This window comes from Pleuronectes platessa, chromosome 18, assembly GCF_947347685.1.
Source record: "Pleuronectes platessa chromosome 18, fPlePla1.1, whole genome shotgun sequence".
Classification (NCBI taxonomy): domain Eukaryota; kingdom Metazoa; phylum Chordata; class Actinopteri; order Pleuronectiformes; family Pleuronectidae; genus Pleuronectes; species Pleuronectes platessa.
The window spans coordinates 17,449,729-17,471,761 of record NC_070643.1 but is presented as its reverse complement, the minus strand read 5'-3'; the positions used below and the strand labels follow the sequence as shown (position 1 = coordinate 17,471,761).

At 43.3% G+C, this 22,033-nt stretch overlaps 4 protein-coding genes across 9 annotated transcripts; 3 read left to right on the top strand and 1 right to left on the bottom strand.

Annotated features, from left to right (window-relative positions):
- Window positions 1-2,740: 2,740 nt before the first annotated feature.
- LOC128461647 (ATPase inhibitor A, mitochondrial) lies at window positions 2,741-5,031 on the top strand. Its single transcript, XM_053446671.1, has 3 exons — window positions 2,741-2,925; window positions 4,444-4,556; window positions 4,694-5,031. Exons 1-3 carry the CDS (start codon window positions 2,854-2,856, stop codon window positions 4,833-4,835), a joined length of 327 nt encoding a protein of 108 aa, XP_053302646.1. The 5' UTR covers window positions 2,741-2,853; the 3' UTR covers window positions 4,836-5,031.
- Window positions 5,032-5,506: 475 nt separating this feature from the next.
- On the top strand, window positions 5,507-13,328 carry LOC128461810 (heterogeneous nuclear ribonucleoprotein R). Of its 4 annotated transcripts, XM_053446933.1 has the most exons (15): window positions 5,507-5,676; window positions 6,594-6,754; window positions 6,839-6,957; window positions 7,052-7,159; window positions 7,271-7,384; window positions 7,568-7,744; window positions 7,845-7,980; window positions 8,080-8,285; window positions 8,372-8,521; window positions 8,609-8,730; window positions 8,822-9,360; window positions 11,235-11,295; window positions 12,258-12,318; window positions 12,555-12,680; window positions 13,203-13,328. In XM_053446933.1, the coding sequence occupies exons 2-12, from the start codon at window positions 6,598-6,600 to the stop codon at window positions 11,267-11,269; spliced, it is 1,863 nt and encodes a 620-aa protein (XP_053302908.1). In that variant the 5' UTR covers window positions 5,507-5,676; window positions 6,594-6,597; the 3' UTR covers window positions 11,270-11,295; window positions 12,258-12,318; window positions 12,555-12,680; window positions 13,203-13,328. The 4 variants fall into 4 exon arrangements, with proteins under 4 accessions (XP_053302908.1, XP_053302907.1, XP_053302905.1 ...); XM_053446932.1 differs by having other exon boundaries at window positions 11,235-12,318; XM_053446930.1 differs by having other exon boundaries at window positions 11,235-12,680.
- A 765-nt stretch (window positions 13,329-14,093) lies between these two features.
- Window positions 14,094-18,592, top strand: dnajc8 (DnaJ (Hsp40) homolog, subfamily C, member 8). The gene is made up of 9 exons (XM_053446481.1): window positions 14,094-14,239; window positions 14,700-14,801; window positions 16,443-16,499; window positions 16,609-16,675; window positions 16,790-16,884; window positions 16,995-17,066; window positions 17,480-17,571; window positions 17,685-17,760; window positions 17,850-18,592. The coding sequence occupies exons 1-9, from the start codon at window positions 14,171-14,173 to the stop codon at window positions 17,970-17,972; spliced, it is 753 nt and encodes a 250-aa protein (XP_053302456.1). The 5' UTR covers window positions 14,094-14,170; the 3' UTR covers window positions 17,973-18,592.
- A 181-nt stretch (window positions 18,593-18,773) lies between these two features.
- si:ch211-81a5.8 (uncharacterized protein LOC560648 homolog) lies at window positions 18,774-21,934 on the bottom strand. 3 transcript variants are annotated; one of them, XM_053446617.1, is made up of 6 exons: window positions 21,244-21,934; window positions 20,632-20,842; window positions 20,355-20,536; window positions 19,460-19,776; window positions 19,143-19,230; window positions 18,774-19,058 (listed from the first exon to the last, which is right to left on the bottom strand). In XM_053446617.1, exons 4-6 carry the CDS (start codon window positions 19,681-19,683, stop codon window positions 18,918-18,920), a joined length of 453 nt encoding a protein of 150 aa, XP_053302592.1. In that variant the 5' UTR covers window positions 19,684-19,776; window positions 20,355-20,536; window positions 20,632-20,842; window positions 21,244-21,934; the 3' UTR covers window positions 18,774-18,917. The 3 variants fall into 3 exon arrangements, with proteins under 3 accessions (XP_053302592.1, XP_053302593.1, XP_053302594.1); XM_053446618.1 differs by having other exon boundaries at window positions 20,681-20,842; XM_053446619.1 differs by having other exon boundaries at window positions 20,355-20,531; window positions 20,681-20,842.
- Between the last annotated feature and the right edge of the window lie 99 nt (window positions 21,935-22,033).

The following is a 22,033-nucleotide window of genomic DNA, read 5'->3' as shown; positions in this document are numbered from 1 at the left end:
AACACTTGAGACGGCGAGGTGAGCAGCTCTGAAAAGATCTAGGGTAACTGGCTGCTCTGTATCCTGCAGACCGGAAGTCCGTATATGACCATACAAAAACCCAACATGCACACATACATACACACACACACACAGACACACAAACAGCCCTCGGATTTGCGTTTGGCTCAGCGCTGTAGCTGATAGAAACACAACAAAAGGACTTCCTGTTCGACTCAGATGTGATTGATTTTAACCTCGGAGGTTATTTCACGTTAGGTTTTCACATGGAAGTGACAAAGTGTGAATATATTTTTTGAGAAACAAGTGCATTGCCCTCATGACTCTCACACGTCATCTTTTTATGAAGGTTTATCAGTTATTCTTTCTTAAATTGATCACATCTGAGTTATGCGATGAATACAGTCGATTCAGCTCCTCTGTGAATAACGGACCTTACAGTTCAACAATGATTTCTGCAATACTGCACTGCAATAATCATTCTTCTGCATGAAACTCAAGTTCCATCTCTGTTAAAAGTAAAGTGAGAGCAGAACTTCTTGATGTCCATTACATTCTATAGAAGAAAGGCTTGTTTTTAACATGTGTTATGTGAATGGCAGCAATTTCTGATTCCATATTCACTGCAGCACACAGCGGACGCCATCTGCATGAGAGCACACTGCCACCATTTGTTGCAAGAGTGTTACTACCTCAGTTTCACCATTTCCTCTCCCTGTTGAGAAGTACACTCAAAACCCACTTTATAAAAAACACCTCTGGTTTGACTCCTGTCGGCTCAGAGCAGAAATCGGCTGCTGCAGCGGACACAGGCTCATCAAAGCTGGACAACTGCTGAGGCTGCAGATGGTCGGGTCAGAATTTGGCATCAACGACATGAATTCAAAAACCCAAAGTGCCTCAGACCAGCTGGAGGTGGTGGTGGTGTTGTGGTGGTGTGGAGGTTGTTGTTTTTTCCAGATGTTGGCCCCTTACAACCAATCACGGATTGCTTTAATGCCACAGCCCATTTGAGTATTGTTTCTGTCCAATGTTTTCAACTACTTTCTGCAACATAAGATGCAGTCACCAGATCTGGATCCAGTAGAAAAGGAGATTGCAGCATAAATTATGACAAATCTGCAGAAATCTTGCAGAGTGCATGCTACAAAGAATTATGTTGACATGTTTTGAGCGCTGTTATGTGGTGTTCCTAATAAAGTGCTTTCTGAGTCTACGAAGAAATGCCTGCATGTGTCTCCTGGTGCTCAAATCCAAACCTGAAAAGCATATTTATTTATCCTTGACCCTGCTCCCATTCAGAAACTAAAATCTATTCGTTTCGGAAGACTTCCATATTGCACACAGACCAAGGATGCTGGAGTGACAGAACAAAGTGGGCCGACATGGACGGCCTTTCGTCTTGCAGGAGCTTGCATAATGCCACGGTCGTTGCTGGACTTAAACAGCTTGACAGGATGCAGGGACGTCATCGGAGCAGCGCCGCGCCCACACTCGCTCATTGACCATCAACTCTGCCGGATTCAGACAATGAAAGGAGAATGTCAGGGATGAATAGCTCATACCAAACTGTGGATGAGTATTGTCTGCCAGGGAGGGCTCTTCATCAGTGGGACTCCATTATGACTCATCTGAACGATACACCCACCGTCTCTCTTTACTGTGCAGAGCTTCCCATTGTGCGGCTGAATGTGTCTCATCCAGCACTCGAGAGATGAGCACCGGGTCTCATCCCTTTGAGTAATGGGTCCAAAACTCAAGGATGTCAGCACTCTGTAAACAGCGGTTACAAAATATGAGCGTGAAATTAATTAGACTGCCCGTGCAGCTCGGTGGGGGTGATCGATTTATGAAGATAGCTGAGCACAAAAGAGGAGGCAGCAGGGGAAATCTGTCTTTTTATTATTCTTGCTGACAAACCTGAGTGAGCATAAGTATCACTGCATCAGAAGTGAGGGACGTTTGTGTGTTTTCTCCAAGTTGCGCATGATGCTGCACTTGGACTTGAGACCTGCAGCATGAATTTGTTGTGTAGCCTGCTGCAGGGTTCAAGGCCCCACCGACCTCAGATAGGAATCATAAGCTGAAAGAGAGGATGAATAAATAAATTTAGTTCATAAAGAGCAGTTTCATGCAACTTGGCAAGATAGTGGCGAAAGTAATCAAACATAATAACACAACAAAATAAATCTATTGAAGAAAAGTTAAATTACAAATACTTAAGTACAGTAAAAAGTAAATATACTTTGTTACATCACACCACTGCTACTTAGCTCTGCAGGAGACACATAATCAATATCATATATTCGATTTTTTTTTTACTAATTCTATGGATTATTCAACCTGTGTTTGTTAACTGTGTTTGGGATCAGCCGACACAGGAAACACGTTTATGAACTGTTGCATTGAAAAAAGAGAGTAATGCTTTATTTGCTGGGTTCACGGTTAAAAACACGGTGTGTAGATGATTCTGGTTCTAGTTGAATATGAATGCTGATTGATTGATTGATTGATTGATTGATTGATTGATTGATTGATTATCCCCCTTCCACAGACACACACACACACACACACACACACACACACACACACACACACACACACACACACACACACTAGACTTCACTGTGTTTTTGTTACATGCTGCTGCAGCTCCAGCACTGACGGCCCCTCACCACGTGGCGGCAGCAGCCGGCCCCTCACAAACCAGAGGTGGGCGTTTCGCTGTCCACGCCCAAGTCACCGACGCCCTCCTCCAATTTCCGCATAGTGGGTCTCGGACCTGTGGACCCGAAAACTTCCGCCGTCTTCACCTCCGCGTCCTGCGCCTCCAGTGACACAGCCGCGGGGACCATGGCCCGCTATCTGCTGAGGTTGAACCTGAGGAGATGCATCGCCTCTCAGATCAGGATGGCATCTGATCAGGTAGAAGAGCAACGCGCTGCTCCGCTGACAGGAGGCGCTTTGCCCTGTTAGCATGTAGCTCAAAATCTGCAACTTGGCATCGGTGGCAGCCTTGATGAAGGCTAGCGATGCTAAGCTAGCTGCTAACCTGTGAGTGTTTGCCATTGAATGACGACGTGTACATGTAAAGTTTGCATCAGTTTCCCTCGCGAGCTGCAGGTTCAGGTGAATCGTTTTTGCAGCCATCCACTGGGAACTTGAACGAAGCAGCTGTGTCACTGCAGAGGGGCAGCCCTGGTGTCATGTCCCAGACAATAACATGTGTGCATGTTTACGTCGAACATATGGAAGAAGTCTGTCTAGATAGTAGTTCATGTAAAGCACAAGGAAATATGTTCCCTAGCATTTACAGGCGTGTGTATCTGATGGCAGAGTCAGCGTGAAAAAAGCTGTCTATTAAAATACACTTCTTCACAATGTCTTAAAATGAGATTTGAGGTTTGTTCTATTTAAAAAAATACTCTTCTACAATATTTAAGGAGACACTAATATCCAAAGCGTACAATACACAATAAGTTATTTTAAATTAATCTTTTTTTTATAGAATTCTACAAAATATAGGTAAATCAGGAAAGGCTCTATGATGAGTGTTTTAACAACGGATTTAAAAGGTTTTTGTTTTCATTTGATGTGACAGAGACTGTTTTGTTGTTTGTTTATTTCATACCGATTGAGAAAGCTAGGTTCACCTCATATGACATTTTAATCAACAGGCGGGTACTTAAGACGATGGTCTGCTGTCGTGTTGTCAGTCTGAGCAGATAGCGTGTTCTCAGATAAATCAGGGTTCACGTTAAGTCCAATGTACAAACTGCTTTGGAGTCCAAGCAATTCTAATGCATGTGAAATGCAGATTTTTTTTTTTTTCAGATTTACAACTTGAGGCTCCTTAAACTTTATTGTCCCAGAGGGGATAGTTGTTTTGCAGCCTGGCAAAAGTACAAAAACTCAAGAAAGATTAACATTGAAATACATCAATACATCAACGTCGTTAAAGCAAAAAATAAGACCCTCATCAGGAAACAGGAAATGTCTAATAAACTAGGTCATCGTTAGAATTGAATAGTATGATGGCTTGAGTTATGAAATAATGATCACCTGTTGGACTTTGGTAATCTGTATCTTCAGCCTGGGGGCAAAAGCTCAAATTCAAGAAAGAGAGGAGGTCAAGACTGTAGGAAGATTTCTTGCGTCTTAGCTGTAGCTCTCTTACCAAAGGTGAGAGACAGACAGGTCAGGTAACTTCACACCAATGATCTCAACCTGAAGGATGTGTTACAACTTATTCTTCACCTCGATACAGAGATTACCTGTAAAAGGATAAACATATTCACTAGATGGTAATATGATTCCAATTTGCACAATGGTAAATTAACCTCTTGCTCTTTATGGGGTTAGAAGAATTGGACAGGTTCCTTTTCACATGTAGAGTCTTTGTGTAAAAAATGAAATCTAATCTATTTCCTCTGCTTATTCCAGCTCGGTGAGTTAGGCAAGGGAGCGGGCAAAGGTGGAGGTGGAGGAGGCTCCGTGAGGGAGGCGGGCGGTGCCCTCGGGAAGAGAGGTGCAGTGGAGGAGGAGCGGTACTTCAGGTGAGTTGTAGCTGCTTTCAGACATTCACTGACGTCCAGACATTTTCCTGCAATCTTCTGGAGGGGCTGTGTGTGAGAACGCAAATGTCAGATATAAAAAAAACAAAAAAAACATGCAATGTCATTTCCACCTGCAGGCAGAAGGAGAAGGAGCAGATGGAGTCGCTGAGGAAACATCACGCGGAGGAAATCGAACACCACAAGAAGGAGATCGAGCGCCTGCAGAAGGAGATCGACCGCCACAAGGGCAAAATCCGAAAGCTGAATCACGACGACTGAGGCAGAGCGGGCGGCCCATCGTCTGTGCTCCTACAAGCTGTCCCAGACCCATAATCATTGATTCCCAGATATCAATAGATTTTATTATTTTTATTTTACTGCTGGTCAAGGCAGGTCCTGTATCAGACATGATACTGACGGCATGGCAATTTTAAAGAAAAACAATAAAGCACTTCCCTATACACATTCAATGAAAGCTGTGAAACATGTGTGACTCATTATATTTAATCTTCATGTGCTCTGACAAAATGTCGGTTGTTTATTAGGTATTGAAGAAGTGCATATTTTGCGGAAAGGTGCATTTTTATTGGCGGGAAGTCGCGTCAGTCAAAGTTCGAGATCCGCGGTTGGGTGGTTGCAGACGAAGCGCTCGTTTTGATTCCCAGCGCCGCCCGCGGACATGTCTCTTCGGTGCCACTCGGCTTGAGGAGCAAATCCACACACGGTAGGGATTAAACCGCGGATGTATTTCATCCCCCACGGATTTTAAAATGTCCTCCTCTATTGAATCGAACCAACCCTCCAGCCTTGTGTAAAATATATTACTTATAAAACACTTGCAAGCATATAACGGGACAAACCGGGACGCGTGTCTGGACAGAGAAAACAAACGCACCCGCTACGCTCCGCGGTGTTTTCTCCCCATCCCGTCCAACTCTCGCGATGTTTGCGGAGCGCTGGCGTTGTCCGGGCGAGCCGACGACGAGACCGTAGCTGTCTGGAAATCAGTCCTGTGGCTCCGACTCAAACATCTGCTCCACAATACACTTTCCCCCGCGTCCCACGGTGCAATCAGCCCGCGCTCGAACCCGCGCCCCGCTCACTGTTCGGAATCAAACCGGTGAGTCGCGCTAACTGTCTGATCTCGGGCCGTGTGCGTTCGATTTGCGAAATGTGTCCGCACGGCGAGGCCCTGCGCGTCAGCCCGTTAGCCTAGCCTGCAAGCTAACCCCCGCATCAGCGGGTTTTACCGGAGACACACTAAATCTATTTTTTTCTGGGAAACTGGGAAACGCGTTTTACATGATTGCGGAAGTCACCAGGAAACGTGTTGTACGTGCCGATGTGCAAATCTGACGCGTCCCCGTTCGCTAGCTAGCTAGCCGCATGTGAAGGGGGCGGGACGGTGGAGGTTTCTTTAAGGGACCGAGTTGTTATCATTATTTATAGCGTTGTCTTTTTTAACTCCTTGTTTATGAAGCACCTTTCGCACAGAGGTGAGTTCCCGGTGATCCACTGGGAGAAGGAAAAAAAACACTACATAAATAAATAAGAGGTAACAAGGATTGATCTGTCAAAACGGTATAATAAATAATAAAATAGACTGGACAATAATAATTAGCCTAGAATAGAGATGCAATGATGGTGTGAGCTAAAAGATGTTCACCTGGTTTTAAATGCAGTGATATTTTTGCCATATAATATAATTTGAGAAATAAACAAGCAAAGTGTTAAATATGTTTAAGTGTAAACACAAGGACATTTTGAAATGGAAGGTAACAAGTAACATGTAATGAGAATATTTATTCTGTAACAACATTGCACGTGTCCGCAGTTGAAATTGCACTGATAGTGTGTTATTGTAGAGCGACAGTAGTTGAGACGCCAGATACACAAGTTGCGTGTTGTCGACTGGGAGCAGTGCTGGTTCCACAGTCTCCAGGACGTCAACAACAGCTTAATGAAAACAGTTGGACATAGTGTCTGCAGGATTAACTTGTTCCTAATGCGTTGTTTTTCTTGGATTCTGTGTGATAGGAGAATGGCTGCCGCTGAGGTGAACGGTGGTTCTGCCCCGGCAAAGGAGGAGGAGGAGCCGATGGATGTGACGACCACGCACACAGAGAACTACCAGACGCTCATTGATGCTGGGCTGCCCCAGAAAGTGGCTGAAAGTCTAGACAACATCTTTCAGACAGGTGGGCGGTGGCTGTTTTGGCTCCTACAGTAAAGACTGCTGACTGTGACTTGGCAGTAGAATTGACCGTGTCTTGCTCCTGTAGGCCTGGTGGCGTATCTCGACTTGGACGAGAGGGCCATCGATGCTCTGAGGGAGTTCAACGAGGAGGGAGCGCTCACTGTGCTCCAGCAGTTCAGAGAGAGCGACCTGTCCCATGTACAGGTAACCACATGGATGGATTACAATGCTGTTGTTTTGTGTATTTCTGTGCTGTTTAGTTTCTTGAAAATTGTTGTCTTGTTTCTTCTAAATGTAGAATAAGAGTGCTTTCCTGTGTGGAGTCATGAAGACATACAGACAGAGAGAAAAGCAAGGAAGTAAAGTACAGGAGTCCACAAAGGGTCCTGATGAGGCGAAAATTAAGGTAAACAAACTCATGTAGTTGAATTTTGTTGTTTAAAATGTCAGAGTCACTGTCATATATAGAAGCCTCTGGACCATGGAGCTGACTTCATGTTTGTGTGTGTGTTTTCAGGCTCTGCTAGAGCGGACAGGATACACCCTGGATGTCACAACAGGGCAGAGAAAGTATGGCGGCCCCCCACCGGAGGACGTATTCAAAGGAGTGCAACCAGGGATTGGAACTGAGGTAGATGACTAGATACATTCTGAAATCTGTCAAGCCTAATTTCAAAGCTTTACTGCCTTTTAAAACGGGCGATTTTCATTGTCTGCTGCCTGATTTCCTCCACTGAGAATACTTAATATCACGGTGTACAGTTTTCATTGCAAACCCTTGAACTTCTCCACCGGATTATGTCTTCTTCATTAGGTGTTTGTTGGAAAAATCCCACGAGACCTGTACGAGGATGAGCTGGTGCCGCTCTTTGAGTCTGCTGGTGCAATCTGGGACCTCAGGTTAATGATGGACCCTCTCTCTGGGCAGAACAGGGGTTATGCCTTCATCACGTACTGCAACAAGGATGATGCCCAAAAGGCCGTGAAGCTTGTAAGTGACCTGGGAGGGAAGTTGAAACACTACATCAGTGTAAAATACAAACGGGAAGAACAAAAAAAAGAGTTTGTTTGTCTTTCCATTTTGTTTTCAGTGTGATAATCATGAAATCCGCCCTGGCAAGTACTTGGGAGTATGTATATCTGTTGCAAACAATCGCCTGTTTGTCGGATCAATTCCAAAGAACAAGACAAGGGAAAGTATATTGGAAGACTTCGGCAAAGTGACAGGTCAGGTCCAAATACACAGAGATCCTATGCCATGCAGGATATGTGGGGCTTGATTCTTTGCCTTGACATGAAATCAAAGACGCTGTATTCATCTTACAGAGGGTCTCCAGGAGGTGATATTGTACCACCAGCCTGACGACAAGAAGAAGAACCGTGGCTTCTGTTTCCTGGAGTACGAGGATCACAAGTCCGCAGCCCAGGCTCGCCGCCGCCTGATGAGTGGCAAGGTCAAGGTGTGGGGGAACGCCGTCACTGTGGAGTGGGCCGACCCTGTGGCTGAGCCAGACCCAGACGTCATGGCCAAGGTTAGCAATGTTCATGTCTTATAGCCATGCACTTGAGAAGACTGCAGCCACACTGTGTATGACAATCTTTTTTTTAATGTACATAGGTGAAGGTGCTCTTTGTGAGGAAGCTCGCCACAGCGGTGACTGAAGAACTTCTTGAAATGGCGTTCTCTCAGTTTGGAAAGCTGGAGCGAGTGAAGAAACTCAAAGACTATGCTTTTGTTCATTTTGAGGAGAGGGACGCTGCTGTTAAGGTGTTTTTTTTTTTTTATTCCTTTGACAAGATATCATCTCATCATGATGTGTTTTTAACTAACCCCTTACTCTTCTCTTATGTTAAGGCAATGGATGACATGAACGGTAGGGAGCTTGGAGGAGAGCCAATTGAGATTGTTTTGGCAAAGCCTCCAGACAAGAAGAGGAAAGAGCGCCAAGCAGCTCGGCAGACCACCAGGAATTCAGGGTGAGTTAGACCGTGACACAAGGCCGGTTAACGGTTTGACTTGTTTAAAAATAAGGAATCAATAAATGTTACGCTGTCCTTACCGCTGCAGGTATGACGACTACTACTACTACCCACCTCCACGCATGCCACCACCAGGCCGAGGTAGAGGTCGTGGGGGCCGAGGGGGCTATGCTTACCCACCAGATTATTATGGATATGATGACTACTATGATGACTACTATGGTTACGACTATCATGACTACCGTGGTGGCTATGAAGATCCTTATTATGGCTACGACGATGGGTACAGCATGAGGGGCCGTGGTGCACGTCCCAACAGGGGAGGTCCTCCTCCACCGAGGGCTCGCGGAGCACCACCAGCTCGTGGCCGCGGTGGCTACGCCCAAAGAGGCCCACCCCTAGGTGGTCCCAGGGGTGGCCGCGGGGGGCGGGGAGCCCCTTTCCAGCCACAGAGAGGCCGCGGTCCTCGTGGGGCCAGAGGCAACCGTGGGGGAAATGTCGGTGGAAAAAGGAAGGCAGACGTGTTTAACCAGCCTGACTCCAAGCGCCGCCAGACCAACACCCAACAGAACTGGGGGTCCCAGCCCATCGCCCAGCAGCCCCTGCAGCAGGGGGCCGACTATTCTGGTAACTATGGTTACAGTAATGACACCCTGGAGTTTTCACAGGATTCTTATGGGCAGCAGTGGAAGTAGATGCACCCAAAGGTATTTGGCAAAGTGGCAACAAAAAAAGAGAAAAACAACAAAAAGGAAAAAAAAATCAGGAGATTGGCGACAATTTTTTGAATCACTTTTTATTCATCATCCCTCATGAAAAAATGTCTGTGTATATATCTCAGAAAAACGGACAGACCCCAGAATTGGCTCAAGATGATTGGCTGGAAAGCCTTTTGGCTGAAGAAATGAGCGTAACCGTTGTGGTGAATCATTTGTTACTTCTACGGTTACATTGGGACATGTGTCTTTAGAAAACACACAAAATCCTTTTATTGTTACTTTTTGTTCCTGATTCTTTTAAAGCCAACAATGAACATTTTCAAAAAAGTGGACATTCATTTCGAAAAAAGTCTGAAAAGGACATTAAATAATGATATTGCCTTGCAGGAGTTTTTGTCCATGCCCCCTTCCCCCCCCCCTCTCCTCTTGTACTCCCTTTATTTGTGGTTTCTCATAGTTGCTTAGGGACTTGCTTGTAAATAAATGCTTATGGTTAGAGCTTCATATTTCATTTTTTGCAATGGTGGAGAAAAGAATCCACAGGAAGGAAGAAAACAAAGGTTTTGTAATGTTCAAAGTGTATGCCTAGCATTTCTAGAGATAGGAAAAAAAATTGTGTTTTTTTTTAAACTGATACCATAACTTCCTATGTTTTCTTTGAACTTTCCCGATAGGATTTGGTTTGGCTTACCTTAAGAGCCATAGCAGTTTGTTCTCTGATGGTCTTTGTATTTATAACTTTTACGTTTGTTCCGTTTCAATAAAACTCAGCTGAGCATCAGTCAATTGTCAGATACTCAAATTCAGTGTTGTCATTCAGTAATTGATTTGATCACTTTTATTTTTTTTACCTCAATTCTCACATTTGGATGAAGATCTTCTTTTCCCGCTCAAATTTTCTTTTCCTCAAAGGATAAACACAAAAGGCTGAAATTGTGCAGTCAGACAACGGGACAAGAGAACTTGGAAGGTGTTTGGAGGACACCATGATTAACAGGATTTTAACCTTTTATTTTTCAGTGCATGTTGCATCTCAGAATCTGCACTCAGAATTTATACAGTGATACCAGCAACCATTAAAGGACTAAACAGTGACCAGTGTGACTCCTTGCCATTGTCCAAGATTGCTCCCATCTTTGTCCTTTAGTCTACCGTCACTAAATGCTCCTCTAACCCATGATTATTTAACTATAAGTAACATTTTTGCCCAATAATCTTTTATTGGAAATCCTTCATTTTACACTTTGCCTAAAATGGTTCCTCCCTGTTTTTCACCTCATCCTTGATTGTATCTCCACTCAGATTCAGCCAGAGAAACATTTTGGCCAAGGAAGTGCATTTCAAGTTAAGAAGTATAGTCGAGGAATGTTGTGTGGTTATACAATAGAAGTAATGTCGTAAAAAAGTGTTTCAAAACAATTTCCTGTGTGAATTTGGTGTTTGCACGGAAACAACCACTCTGCCCACCTGTCTGAATAAACATATAAGATGGGGACAATCTTGGATACTGGTGAGATGGTACTCACACTGGTATGGACCTGAAACAACTTGACAACACATTTGAATGGATTTGTTTGCCGAGTTGTCTCCCAATTCATTTTTATTTCCAAAATTTGAGCCCCGTCTCAGCTTTTGAAGACACCAAGGATCTGACCATCCAAAGGGTTAAAATTCTTGAGACATTTTCACCTGTTTTAAAATGTTTTTAGCAACTGCCTTTTGGTACCATGGTATCATTGTATTTTGTTTCATGTGTCTGTCCTCTTATTCCAACCTGCCTAGGTGGAGAAGCATTGAGGGCGGCACCACTAGCATGAGGGACTCACCTGAACGGTACTCAAGGGTGAGCTCGCCTTGCACAGAGTACTGTCTCCTCTCCTGTAGCTCATTGTTATCTCTGGAGAAACACTAGCTATAATTATACCTTGTTCTTTTTTTATTATTGTTTCCTCACCTACTATACTGTTATGCGAATCAAGCTTTTTTGTTTTGTTTTGGAGGGCTGTGATTTTTCTTTCTTCCCCAGGATATGAAGATTAAAAGTCACTAAATTTGACTGAAGAATCATTGAAAATATTAAATTAATTGTCTCATCAGCATTTTTCTGGGAGCATAGTTCACATTTCCCTCTCATTCTGCCTATTTTCCAAGTTAAATAGCCAAAAAGCTATTTTCTTTAGACTGGATTTAACAGCCAAAAGTCAAGGATTTGATAAGCGTTACAAACCCTGCAAGCACCAGTTTCCTGTCTTGGCTCACTGCACCAAAATGACCTCGGCCGTCTTCCCAGTGCAGACACACACGCGCACACACGCACACAAACACACACACTCTCGGTGAATAGAGGTGGGGTGGATGTTTCCCCTCCTACTCCACTAGAGGAAGCTGTTCATCATCAGCACGGCAGCTGCTCCATTGTCCCAATAAACGATGCTGCATTTTTGGCCATTTTTACAGTCGTATATGTGTTAATTAATACACAAATAATTAATATTTGAGTTGCTTGTCAAATGTATTTAGATCTCAGCGGGGACTGTGGGTTAAAAATAGATGCAATTGGCAGATTTCAGAACAATGGATCTCCCTCAAAACTGGTGTATTTCCCCTTTAACACCACCAGATGGTAGTAGGAGAGCCACATTATTTATACTACACAGGTAAGACTGGGTGTGTGGGTTCCACAGCAGCTTCTTGTATCATGTCACACACATTTTGGTTTGTATTCAAGTGCCATCAAATGCTGGAGTGTCTTTATAACAGCGTCTCATATCAGAACTGTCTTTATATGTTGCCTCTTGTCACCAGGCAGTAAAGGAGCTGCCCCCATCCATGTGAATGAGTTCACACTAATGGAAGGGACTGATTGGTAAGATTGTTCATTATCTGAACTCATTCTCAGAAAAGTCATGTTTCTGTTTTTGGTTCTTTTGTTCTATTTGAAAACAAAGTTTGGTGTCCTAGTTGTCTCTTTATGACGTGCTTACTTCCCAGAGTAAGTTCTGAAAGTCACAAAACTGGCACATACATTTTTTCTGATCTAACATATTACAAACTTTCGAGATTTGTCAATGTTTTCATCTGTGTGGCCTTTTTTCTTTTTAGCTCAGAGTCTGGGGATGGTTCTCCACAAGGTGCATCCTTGAGAACGATGAACTCGAGGTCCAGAGCAACCGCACGAGCACGAGCCGGCTTAGCTGTTCACAGAACAGCGGGCGACTGAGGGGAGAGGTAATTGTGGATACGTTAACACCTCCGGTCTCTTTTTTTTTTTTCAATGAAAATGGGAACAAAAGTTGTAACCTCCATAACTATTCAATCAAACCTAATTTCAAGCCAAGAAACAACACAGATCACAAAATCATCATCTCTATTACAGACGAACAATGAATTGGAGCCCAAAAAAACCAAATCAAAGCCTGTGACCGTGTGTGGACACATTAAAACTGGCTAGATCCAGAATTTTATTTATATCAGCATATGGGGGGGATCCTGGATCTGTCCCTTTTTCCTTATCTGCTCCAAAAAATAAACGGTTTCCTTCTTGGCCCAACTCCCATCCTTCCAAGTTTTGTGGATATCTTGATCAGCAGTTGGTGTGTAATGCAGCTGACAGACAGGGGAAAACCTCCATAACCTTGTGGAGTTAACTTATAGTAATGAAGTGTTAAATAAGTTAATTTACAACAGTAATTATGCAGTGAATTAGTCCTGAGAAATCCATTCTAATGAGTTCTGTTCTATCTTTTCCAGCCACTGGTGGTGTCAGGATCCAGAGCTCGGTTCAGCAGACGGCTGCTCCCTCGTCCAGCTGAAAGAATCTTAACTGTACAGAAAAATCATGTGTTCATCTTGATTGTTCAATACATTTATTTCCAAAGTGAACGTGTGTTTGTATTTTTTAATGAGTGATATCTTATTATCAGAACTTTAACATCTTAACTTTTACTTATGGGGGCCTTATTGGAAAGTTATTCAGAAGTTGTGCGCTCCATGTTGAGAGCAGTTGGATGAATGATGGGTGAACACACATAATCGGTGCTGGACTAGAACTCGCTGATCCTGGATCCACAGGGTTTAAAGGGCCAGCCCTGTTTGAAAGGGCGGGAAGTGATAAATGTCTGCTCCTCGGGTTTGAGCTTATTCCAGAAAGATCTAGACCAATCTCTAGTCTCCTCCCGAGGTGTGTTAATGTCACATCCGGTTGTACTGTAGTCTAAAAGCACGCAGACATGTTCCAGTTACTGACTCGTGCTCATGAACCAGTTTGCTCTTTAAAATAACACGTTTAATTTAAACTACTGGAAATGTAGCGGGAGTTACAAACAGAACGTTTGCGCTAACCCGGAAGCGCTAACCCGGAAGCGAATTCCCTTTCAGTTTCGGCCTTTTCAAAATAAAACACAATGCAGTATTTTAATTAGCTATCAAACAAATGCTTTTTGTAAAAGCTACGCAGCCTTCGTCCTCATATTTACCGCACGTTTTATCACATCTCCGTTTGATCCTATTCATTTCACGTTTGTAAAACCTTGCTAATAATAGAAAATCCCGATTCAAATACATAATTAAATATTTCCACAGAGTTAACGACCCGGGTATAAATAAACCTGAAGTATTTGAGGAAGTTTTTTAAACAAAGTTCACACAAAAAAGTTTCAAGATCAAATTAGCTCTGGGGTCACGTGGCGCCGCTACGTCAGATGTAAACCAGGGGCAAGATGGCGGCCGCCGGAGGAGAGGCTACCGAGAGTGTATCGGATGAATTATTTCAAAACTTCTACACGGAGGTACCAGGAAGCTCGCGTGGATTCGTGTGTGTTGAAAGTTGTTGTCGCTCCACATTCGTCGGCTGACGTGTGTTACTCAGCCGCGTTGGGGATTGTCGTGTACGAGGCCTCGCAGACGTGAGCATCGGCTAACGACAACAAGCTAACGTGTTTCTACCCAATGCTAGCAGCCGCACCACCGAAGAGATGTCTGCTACACGTTTCCTGTAACTTACACAGACCCACAAAGTTAAAAATGTTACCTAAGTGTGAGGCGTTGTTAGCTTCGCTTTTAAACTCACAGCATCCAGGGAACCCTCAAGCTACTTTCAATTCATATCCAGCAAACACACCAGGAGACCCTTCCAGGAAAGAAACAGACTTCCATGACCGTTAGTCCCTGGTGTGTGGGGGGGAATAGTGAGCAGTGACAGTGCAGCTTCAGACACAGTGTGTGGTTGTGTGTTTATCTTTCTAACAGGTGAAGCAGATCGAGAAGAGAGACTCTGTGCTGACCAACAAGCAGCAGATAGAGAGGCTGCTCCGACCTGGAGCCTCCTACTTCAACCTCAACCCGTTCGAGGTGAGTCCACAAGGGGGAGCAGTTCCAATGCTACTGGGAACTACTGTTCAGACTCTGTAGGGAACAGGGGTCCAGAGGGGGAGCAGTTCCACTGCTACTGGGAACTTCTGTTCAGACTCTGTAGGGAACAGGGGTCCAGAGGGGGAGCAGTTCCAATGCTACTGGGAACTACTGTTCAGACTCTGTAGGGAACAGGAGTCCACAAGGGGGAGAAGTTCCACTGCTATTGGGAACTACTGTTCAGACTCTGTAGGGAACAGGGGTCCAGAGGGGGAGAAGTTCCACTGCTATTGGGAACTACTGTTCAGACTCTGTAGGGAACAGGGGTCCAGAGGGGGAGAAGTTCCACTGCTACTGGGAACTACTGTTCAGACTCTGTAGGGAAGAGGGGGAGAAGTTCCACTGCTACTGGGAACTACTGTTCAGACTCTGTAGGGAAGAGGGGGAGAAGTTCCACTGCTACTGGGAACTACTGTTCAGACTCTGTAGGGAACAGGGGTCCAGAGGGGGAGCAGTTCCACTGCTACTGGGAACTACTGTTCAGACTCTGTAGGGAAGAGGGGGAGAAGTTCCACTGCTACTGGGAACTACTGTTCAGAGTGTAGGGAACAGAGAAACGAGAGAGGGCTTTTAATAAACCAGGCCATGAATAGTGTTTTTATCCTACAACGTCCAGTAAACAATGAAACAACTAAATCAAATCAGTGTTTCACAAATACACTTGTAGGTTTCTCCTGAACAAAAACAAGAACTTTCCCCACAGTTATTCGGCCTCAGTTACTTTAAAGGGATGGTTCACTGAAATATGAAATTCCCCTCATCTACTCACCACTGTAAGGTGGGTGAAGTGCTTGAGTCCACAAAACAACAGCATTACAGCAGAATCCAACACATTTGAAGTCAATGGTGACGGAGACTTTAGATGTAATAACACAACAGAAACAGGCCTCCATACTGCTTGTGTGGTGTCATCCAATTGCCTGCAATCCCTGACATTCAAATTCCACTCGAAACGAGGTCATTTCCAGCGTGTTTAAAGGCTAAATGTCCTCTGATGTCTTCCTCCAAGGTGCATTCACAGAACCTGGGACACACCAGCTTGTGGCTACTTCCCCTAGCTTAGCCACTTCCGGTAGAGGACATTCTGGTTTAAAACACGGTGTAAATTACATGGTTTGAGTCAAATTTGAATGTCGGGGCTCGCACTATGGAGCCTTGTTACCCCTGAAACTCCTCAAGTGTGTTGTGGACTCAAACACTCAACCCACCCCTCCATCGACATAGTGAGTCGATAATGAATGAATTTTCATTTTTGAGTGAACCATCCCTTTTAGTGTACTCATGCAATCAGAGAGCGACTCCATGAGCTGAACCATCAGTCGCAGGAGGATCTTCTTTCTGCTGTAGATACATGTGGCTCCTCATCATTCACAACGTTTGTTTGGGGTCTTTGTGGTCGTCTGAATGAATTAAAGACAAGAATCCAAACCTCATGTTCCTAAACCTTCTGCATATTACTTTGTTTTTAATTAAAGTTTTTTTAGAATTCAGACGAACAGCTTTTTGCTCAAAACATCACCTTGGTTTCGTGTCTTATTTTGGAAAAAGAATCTGTCGGTAAAATGTTTTTGTATTTCCCAGGTGCTGCAAATTGACCCCGAGGCAACAGATGATGAATTAAAGAAAAGATTTCGGGCGGTAAGCAGAAGAAGAAGAGAAGTGTTGGAGTAAATCATCTCAGTGGTCACGACTTGTACATCTCTGTTGTTTAATTTCCTAATTTTCTTTCTGTCTCTTCACTATGCAGTTGTCCATTTTGGTCCATCCGGACAAAAATCAGGATGATCAAGAAAGAGCACAGAAATCCTTTGAAGGTAAAATCCTTTCACTTGTGTTGTGTTTTTGGCTTTTTATGTCTACAGTGAAATATTAGATCCTGAAAGTTCATAGTGAGTTTAAGTTCTCCTGGTTATCTCTCTGTGCTCTAGCTGTGGACAAGGCGTATAAACTTCTACTGGACCCCGAGCAGAAAAAAAGAGCCTTAGACGTGGTCCATGCAGGAAAGGAATACGTGGAACATATGGTGAGAGTTGATCACATCCCCTCACTGTTCGTCCTCTCTTCTCTACCTCCTTGTTCCTCCTGACTGGTGTTTAAGTGGCTTTTCTAATCTTTTCTGCTGCTTTTCAACAGGTAAAAGAGAAAAAGAAACAGCTGAAGAAAGAAGGGAAGTCGCAGGTTCTCGAGGAGGATGATCATGAAATGGTGAGACAGTCATTAAATTATTTAATGAGATGGGATTGAAAATAAAATAACCTAAGCTACGGAAAGAGACAGAGAACATTATATTGAACTATTTAACTTTTAAAAAGGATTAATAATCATAATATTTACTTATAAAATGACATTTTATTACCACAGGATAAACCTGTCCTGTGCTATTGTGATAATATACTTTTTCATATTAAAAAACTATACTTCATATTTAAATAATGCTTTATCATACAGGTCCAGAATCTTCCTGCTAATTTCCTAGAAACTTTCCACATAATTACCTCATAATAAGCGGTTATTTGGCTGTTATCTTCTAGGATGATTATGACCTAATATTTATTGACCAGTATTTGTCATGTTCATGTCAACATGAAGGTTCTGTGACTCAATTTGTTCTTTTCCAGTTCAAGCAAGCCGTGTACAAACAGACAATGAAGCTTTTCGCGGAGCTTGAAATCAAGAGGAAAGAAAGGGATGCAAAGGACATGCATGAAAGGTAAATGACATGCGGAGTAATTCCCATCGGATCCGAGGATTTCACCTTTAAAACATAATATCTGGTTTATTCTGAACGTCATGGATTTTCTTTTTATCTTCTTAACTCACCAGGAAACGGGCGAGAGAGGAAGAAATCGATGCAGCAGAGAAAACAAAGCGAGATCGCGAATGGCAGAAAAACTTTGAGGTGCCTTCCTCGGCTTCCCGCTTACTCATTAATAATAAAAAAAACAAATCACGATGATCTTGCTTTTCGCATTTCCTTTTTCACCCCAGGAAACAAGGGATGGGCGTGTGGACAGCTGGAGGACCTTCCAGGCCAAAGGCAAGCGCAAGGAGAAGAAGAACAACAGATCCTTCCTCAAGCCTCCAAAAGTCAAGATGGAGCAGAGAGAATGAGGCCGTGAAACTGGACTGCAGTAGATTAAAAACCCACTTGTACTAAAAGAAAAAACTCACTTCTGTGTATCCTCACCTCGTCGTCTGCAGTCTAGCTGTGTAGTCGCCATAAGGATACTTGTCATGCCCTCTTAGTTTTGTACTTGGGGTTTCTAATGTACATATCTGTGATCTGGACCCAGAGATCATACCTTCCTCGTGTCAGAGAGATAAATGATGCATCTTCCATTTCTGTAACTGACGAGAAAAAATGCGTGGTTTGTCCTTATGTTTGATTTTTGTCCTTTTATTTTTAGAAAAATTAAATAAAGCTTGGTGTGAACAAGCCAAACGTTCAAAGCTGATCCTAAAATTTGTCTGAAGTTGAAAGGTTCAGGAGACTGTTATCAGATATATATGATTATTACAGATCACATCACAAGTCAAAACAATACTGATAAGATTCACTCACACTCCCTTGATTATGCTGTAACAGCACAATAGGTAATTATCTCTGGACTTTCTACTTGTTCAGCTTTTATTTCCTGTCTTGACGAACCCGTCGGTTCTGCATGTTTTAAAACTACTCAATGAAATACTGTCAATAAAAACAAACATCTGACTGGTGTTTGTTGTACATACTTTTTCTATTTATGTTGATCTTTTTGGGGAGAAAACTGCATAGAAATCCTTTTACCTGATTAGTTTCTGCTTTGGATTTTAAATGATTCCACTAAGTGAAAGGTCAGTAGTGACGGAGCGGGAAGAAGAAAACAATGACTACAAATCCGATGTATAACAGTTTAATACCTTATTATTTCATAGGAAGAGTGACAGTGTACAGCCTGTAAATTATCAAGGAATCATGAAGAAGCACTGCAGTCTTTTTCTTTAAATAAATGCTTTTTTACAGGAGAATAAAGACAGGACAGCAATATAGGAAATCTGTCCTCGAAACTCTTGCTCTCACATGACTGAACACTGATCTCCACCTGGGGCAGGAGCAGCGTGAGCTCCCCCCATCCGTCCGTCCAGACTCAGGCCCTGAAAGGCCCCGAAGAAGGAGTTGTCCTTGGCTGGGGCCGATCTTCTGGTTGTGGAGGTTTGCTGCAGGAGGAAGGATGAGGGATTTAGAGAATGCTGAGTTAAAATCCTATTATTATTTTTACTTTGAGGTCAGTGTGCACGTACCCTCGGCAGGCAGTGGTGGCTCCTGAAGTGAGTCCCCCTCACGGCCCTCTCAGCGTTCTTCTTGGCGATAATGGCTTGTTGTCGTTTCCTTTAACAAAAACAACAGGACAGCGTCAGTCAGAGCTCACGTGTACAAGCAGCTTATTCCTCTGAGGAACAGTCTTATCCTCATTAAGTCTGGGGCCGAGAGACTCAACTGGACAACAGGACAACAACTGAAATCTATCATCCCCTAGAAAACAAGTCCAGCAACAAACCTGAAAGTAAAACAGCAACTCAGCAGAAGATAATACCAGTTTGAGCGTGTTGATATTCACCTTTCTCTCTTCAGCTCGGCCTGGTACACCCTGAGCCAGGAGTCGGGCACTTTCTGGCTGCTGCAGGGGAGACTTCTCCTCCTGCTGATGCTCGACCTGCGGGTGAAGCTGCTCCTGCGGACGGACTCGCTCCTCTTGGCCCCTCTCTTGTTCAGGGAGCTTTTCCCCGACACGCAGCTGGTGAACTGCTTCAGGGGAGCACCCAGAGACATGAAGGAATCCATTCTCACAGCGTCGAGGCTTCTTTTATTTTGTGTGTGGGTCTTTTTTTAGGTCCCAGACAAATGTGGGTGTTGATGCAGGAATGAGGCTTCAATCTGAAAGCACAGAGAACAAGAGCTTGAATAAACGGTGTCATTTTCTCATGCTATTTCATTTCCAGTTCAAAATAACGATAAAGAAAAAAGAACCTGAGCTTGATGCAGCTTTATTACCTCCACCAATGACGTCATCTTTTTGTCTGTTTTTTTTTTTTAATGTTAGCTAAAAATTTATAAACCTATTTCCACCAAACTTGGTGGAAAGATTTGATTCCGGTCAAGGAAGAAGACTTTAAGGAGAGGATTCAGATCTAGGATAAATTTTTTTTCAATTACCCAGAGAATAATTAATGGAGCTCGATTGAAACAGGCACATCTAGGGAACTAATATCCATCAGCCTGATTGAATTTAAGGAGAATGTTGGGCCATTGCATAGTTCTAGTTCTTATTTAGGTCCATATCAGTGTAAAAAGACAACAAATAACAAAATAGAGAACACTAACATAGAAATTAACACCGACAGACATTTGTTCCATTGTCCCCAAAAAAGTAAAATAATATCTATATCTATTGCTGCCATATTTCAAAAGTGCAGATGAACCCATCACGCCCTTAAAGAATCGGTGGGACTCACCTTGTTGTCTCGTGGGGACACGATCCACTGCTCCTCTCGTTTTGTTCTGTGTGCACCTCGGCTCTGCCACCGGTTAATCTGATGGGGATTTAACTGATGACACCTGTGGTCCCTCCAACAGGATTATCTCCAGACGCAGGAGTCGCTCATCTCATTAACAGAAGAGCAGCAACAAACCTGCTCTGGAAAGGAAACAAAAGCACCTGCATGTTCCCATTTGACACCTGGAAGAGCTCACAGGTCAAAGCATGTGCAGCAGGGGATTGGATCTAAAAACCCGAGGGAAAGATGGGAGAAGTCCCAGTGGAGGGGTCAGCAGTAAGCACCTGACTTGCTGAGGTAACAGCTGATGAGATCATCGGACAGAAGAGTCCAGACAGACGGAGGGTGGACGGGACGAGAGCCGGACGCTGAAGCTTCTAGTGACGCAGAAAGGTTTTCTTGCTTTCTCCCCCGGAAGAGGACCGGAACAGAGGCCCCTTCAGTGACTGGGAACATGAAGCAGCTGAGTCACTGAACCAATGACTCAGTTCATTCATTGTAGTGAGAACTGAATCAAGGTTAGAAAACATGTCACAGATCTGGATGACTCAGCTTCTACCTGTCACTCTGAATTCACACTTTTATAAAAGACTCAAGGGCGGTGACATCAAGTTCTGGGCTTTTCAGTGTAGAAAGATGAACTACCAAACAATCCAACTGGACAACTACAGGTCACTAGTTAAATCAAGTTAAACTCCACAGTAGAGGCCCTATTCTATAGTATTCTTATTGTGTAGCCTGGTTGCAGAGCTGTACAACAGTGACGTAGTAGGAAAGAAGTCCTTCAGTGAGTGAGTGGCGTGTTGCTGACAGATGGAGAAGCTTGTGTGACGTAGCGTCTCAGCACCTGTCGCAGCAGATCCTCCAAGTCGGTCTCCGCCTGACGGGGCGACAGCTGAGCTCAGGGTTGAGAAGGGAATGAATGAAGAGGTTGGTTTGGAACAAGAAACAAACCATTTGAAAAGTCACGGTCAGGGTCCAGGGTTCATGGTTTAGACAAGAAACTGGAGACTGAAAGAAACTTCAGGCTTCTGCAGATCACAGATCAGATCTCCACTATATTAACTTCAATTCTGTTTGCAAATCTTCTCTATAAAGTTACTTTTACTGAATGACTTGTTATTTTAAAGCTGTTTTGTTTCCTTTCAATTAATTTCAAGCGATATTGAAATTGTTATATCTTTTAATGTCTCTGATTCTAAACACTACCGTATTATTTTGCTTATCACTGATGATTTGTATTCTTGTCTGTGTCTGTCTTCTTTGTGAAGCACTTAGTTGTGGCTGTTTTGAAAGTTGATAATACAAACAAAATTATTTCTCAAAAATATAACGACATCAAGTGGCATTAATATAATTTGTGAAGAAAATATATACTAAAAAAGGGTTGATTTTCACGTATCATTAATTATATATTTATATGATTTACTTTGCCTGTTTTATCTTAAATTCTTGAGTCTCTGCTAATTATCTCAGTGGGACCTTATCCCTCCTCTGCATTTCCTAGTCCTGTCATTAGAATGTACACGTTGCACGTCAATAAAGATATTTAATATGTACATTATATATATATATATATATATATATATATATATATATATATATATATATATGAGCCTAAATTTAAACAGGATATA

Bases quoted from the DNA above. Each gene is read 5' to 3' on its own strand.
- LOC128461810 (XM_053446929.1), top strand. From the start codon at position 6,598: ATGGCTGCCGCTGAGGTGAACGGTGGTTCTGCCCCGGCAAAGGAGGAG. The intron at 6,755-6,838 runs GTGGGCGGTGGC...TTGCTCCTGTAG, and splicing joins AGACAACATCTTTCAGACAG to GCCTGGTGGCGTATCTCGAC. The intron at 7,745-7,844 runs GTAAGTGACCTG...TTTTGTTTTCAG, and splicing joins CCCAAAAGGCCGTGAAGCTT to TGTGATAATCATGAAATCCG.
- LOC128461647 (XM_053446671.1), top strand. From the start codon at position 2,854: ATGGCCCGCTATCTGCTGAGGTTGAACCTGAGGAGATGCATCGCCTCT. The intron at 2,926-4,443 runs GTAGAAGAGCAA...TGCTTATTCCAG, and splicing joins TCAGGATGGCATCTGATCAG to CTCGGTGAGTTAGGCAAGGG. The intron at 4,557-4,693 runs GTGAGTTGTAGC...TTCCACCTGCAG, and splicing joins GAGGAGGAGCGGTACTTCAG to GCAGAAGGAGAAGGAGCAGA.
- dnajc8 (XM_053446481.1), top strand. From the start codon at position 14,171: ATGGCGGCCGCCGGAGGAGAGGCTACCGAGAGTGTATCGGATGAATTA. The intron at 16,676-16,789 runs GTAAAATCCTTT...TCTGTGCTCTAG, and splicing joins AGCACAGAAATCCTTTGAAG to CTGTGGACAAGGCGTATAAA. The intron at 17,067-17,479 runs GTGAGACAGTCA...GTTCTTTTCCAG, and splicing joins AGGAGGATGATCATGAAATG to TTCAAGCAAGCCGTGTACAA.
- si:ch211-81a5.8 (XM_053446617.1), bottom strand. From the start codon at position 19,683: ATGGATTCCTTCATGTCTCTGGGTGCTCCCCTGAAGCAGTTCACCAGC. The intron at 19,231-19,459 runs GTGAATATCAAC...TTTTTGTTAAAG, and splicing joins GCCGAGCTGAAGAGAGAAAG to GAAACGACAACAAGCCATTA. The intron at 19,059-19,142 runs GTACGTGCACAC...TTCCTCCTGCAG, and splicing joins GCCACCACTGCCTGCCGAGG to CAAACCTCCACAACCAGAAG.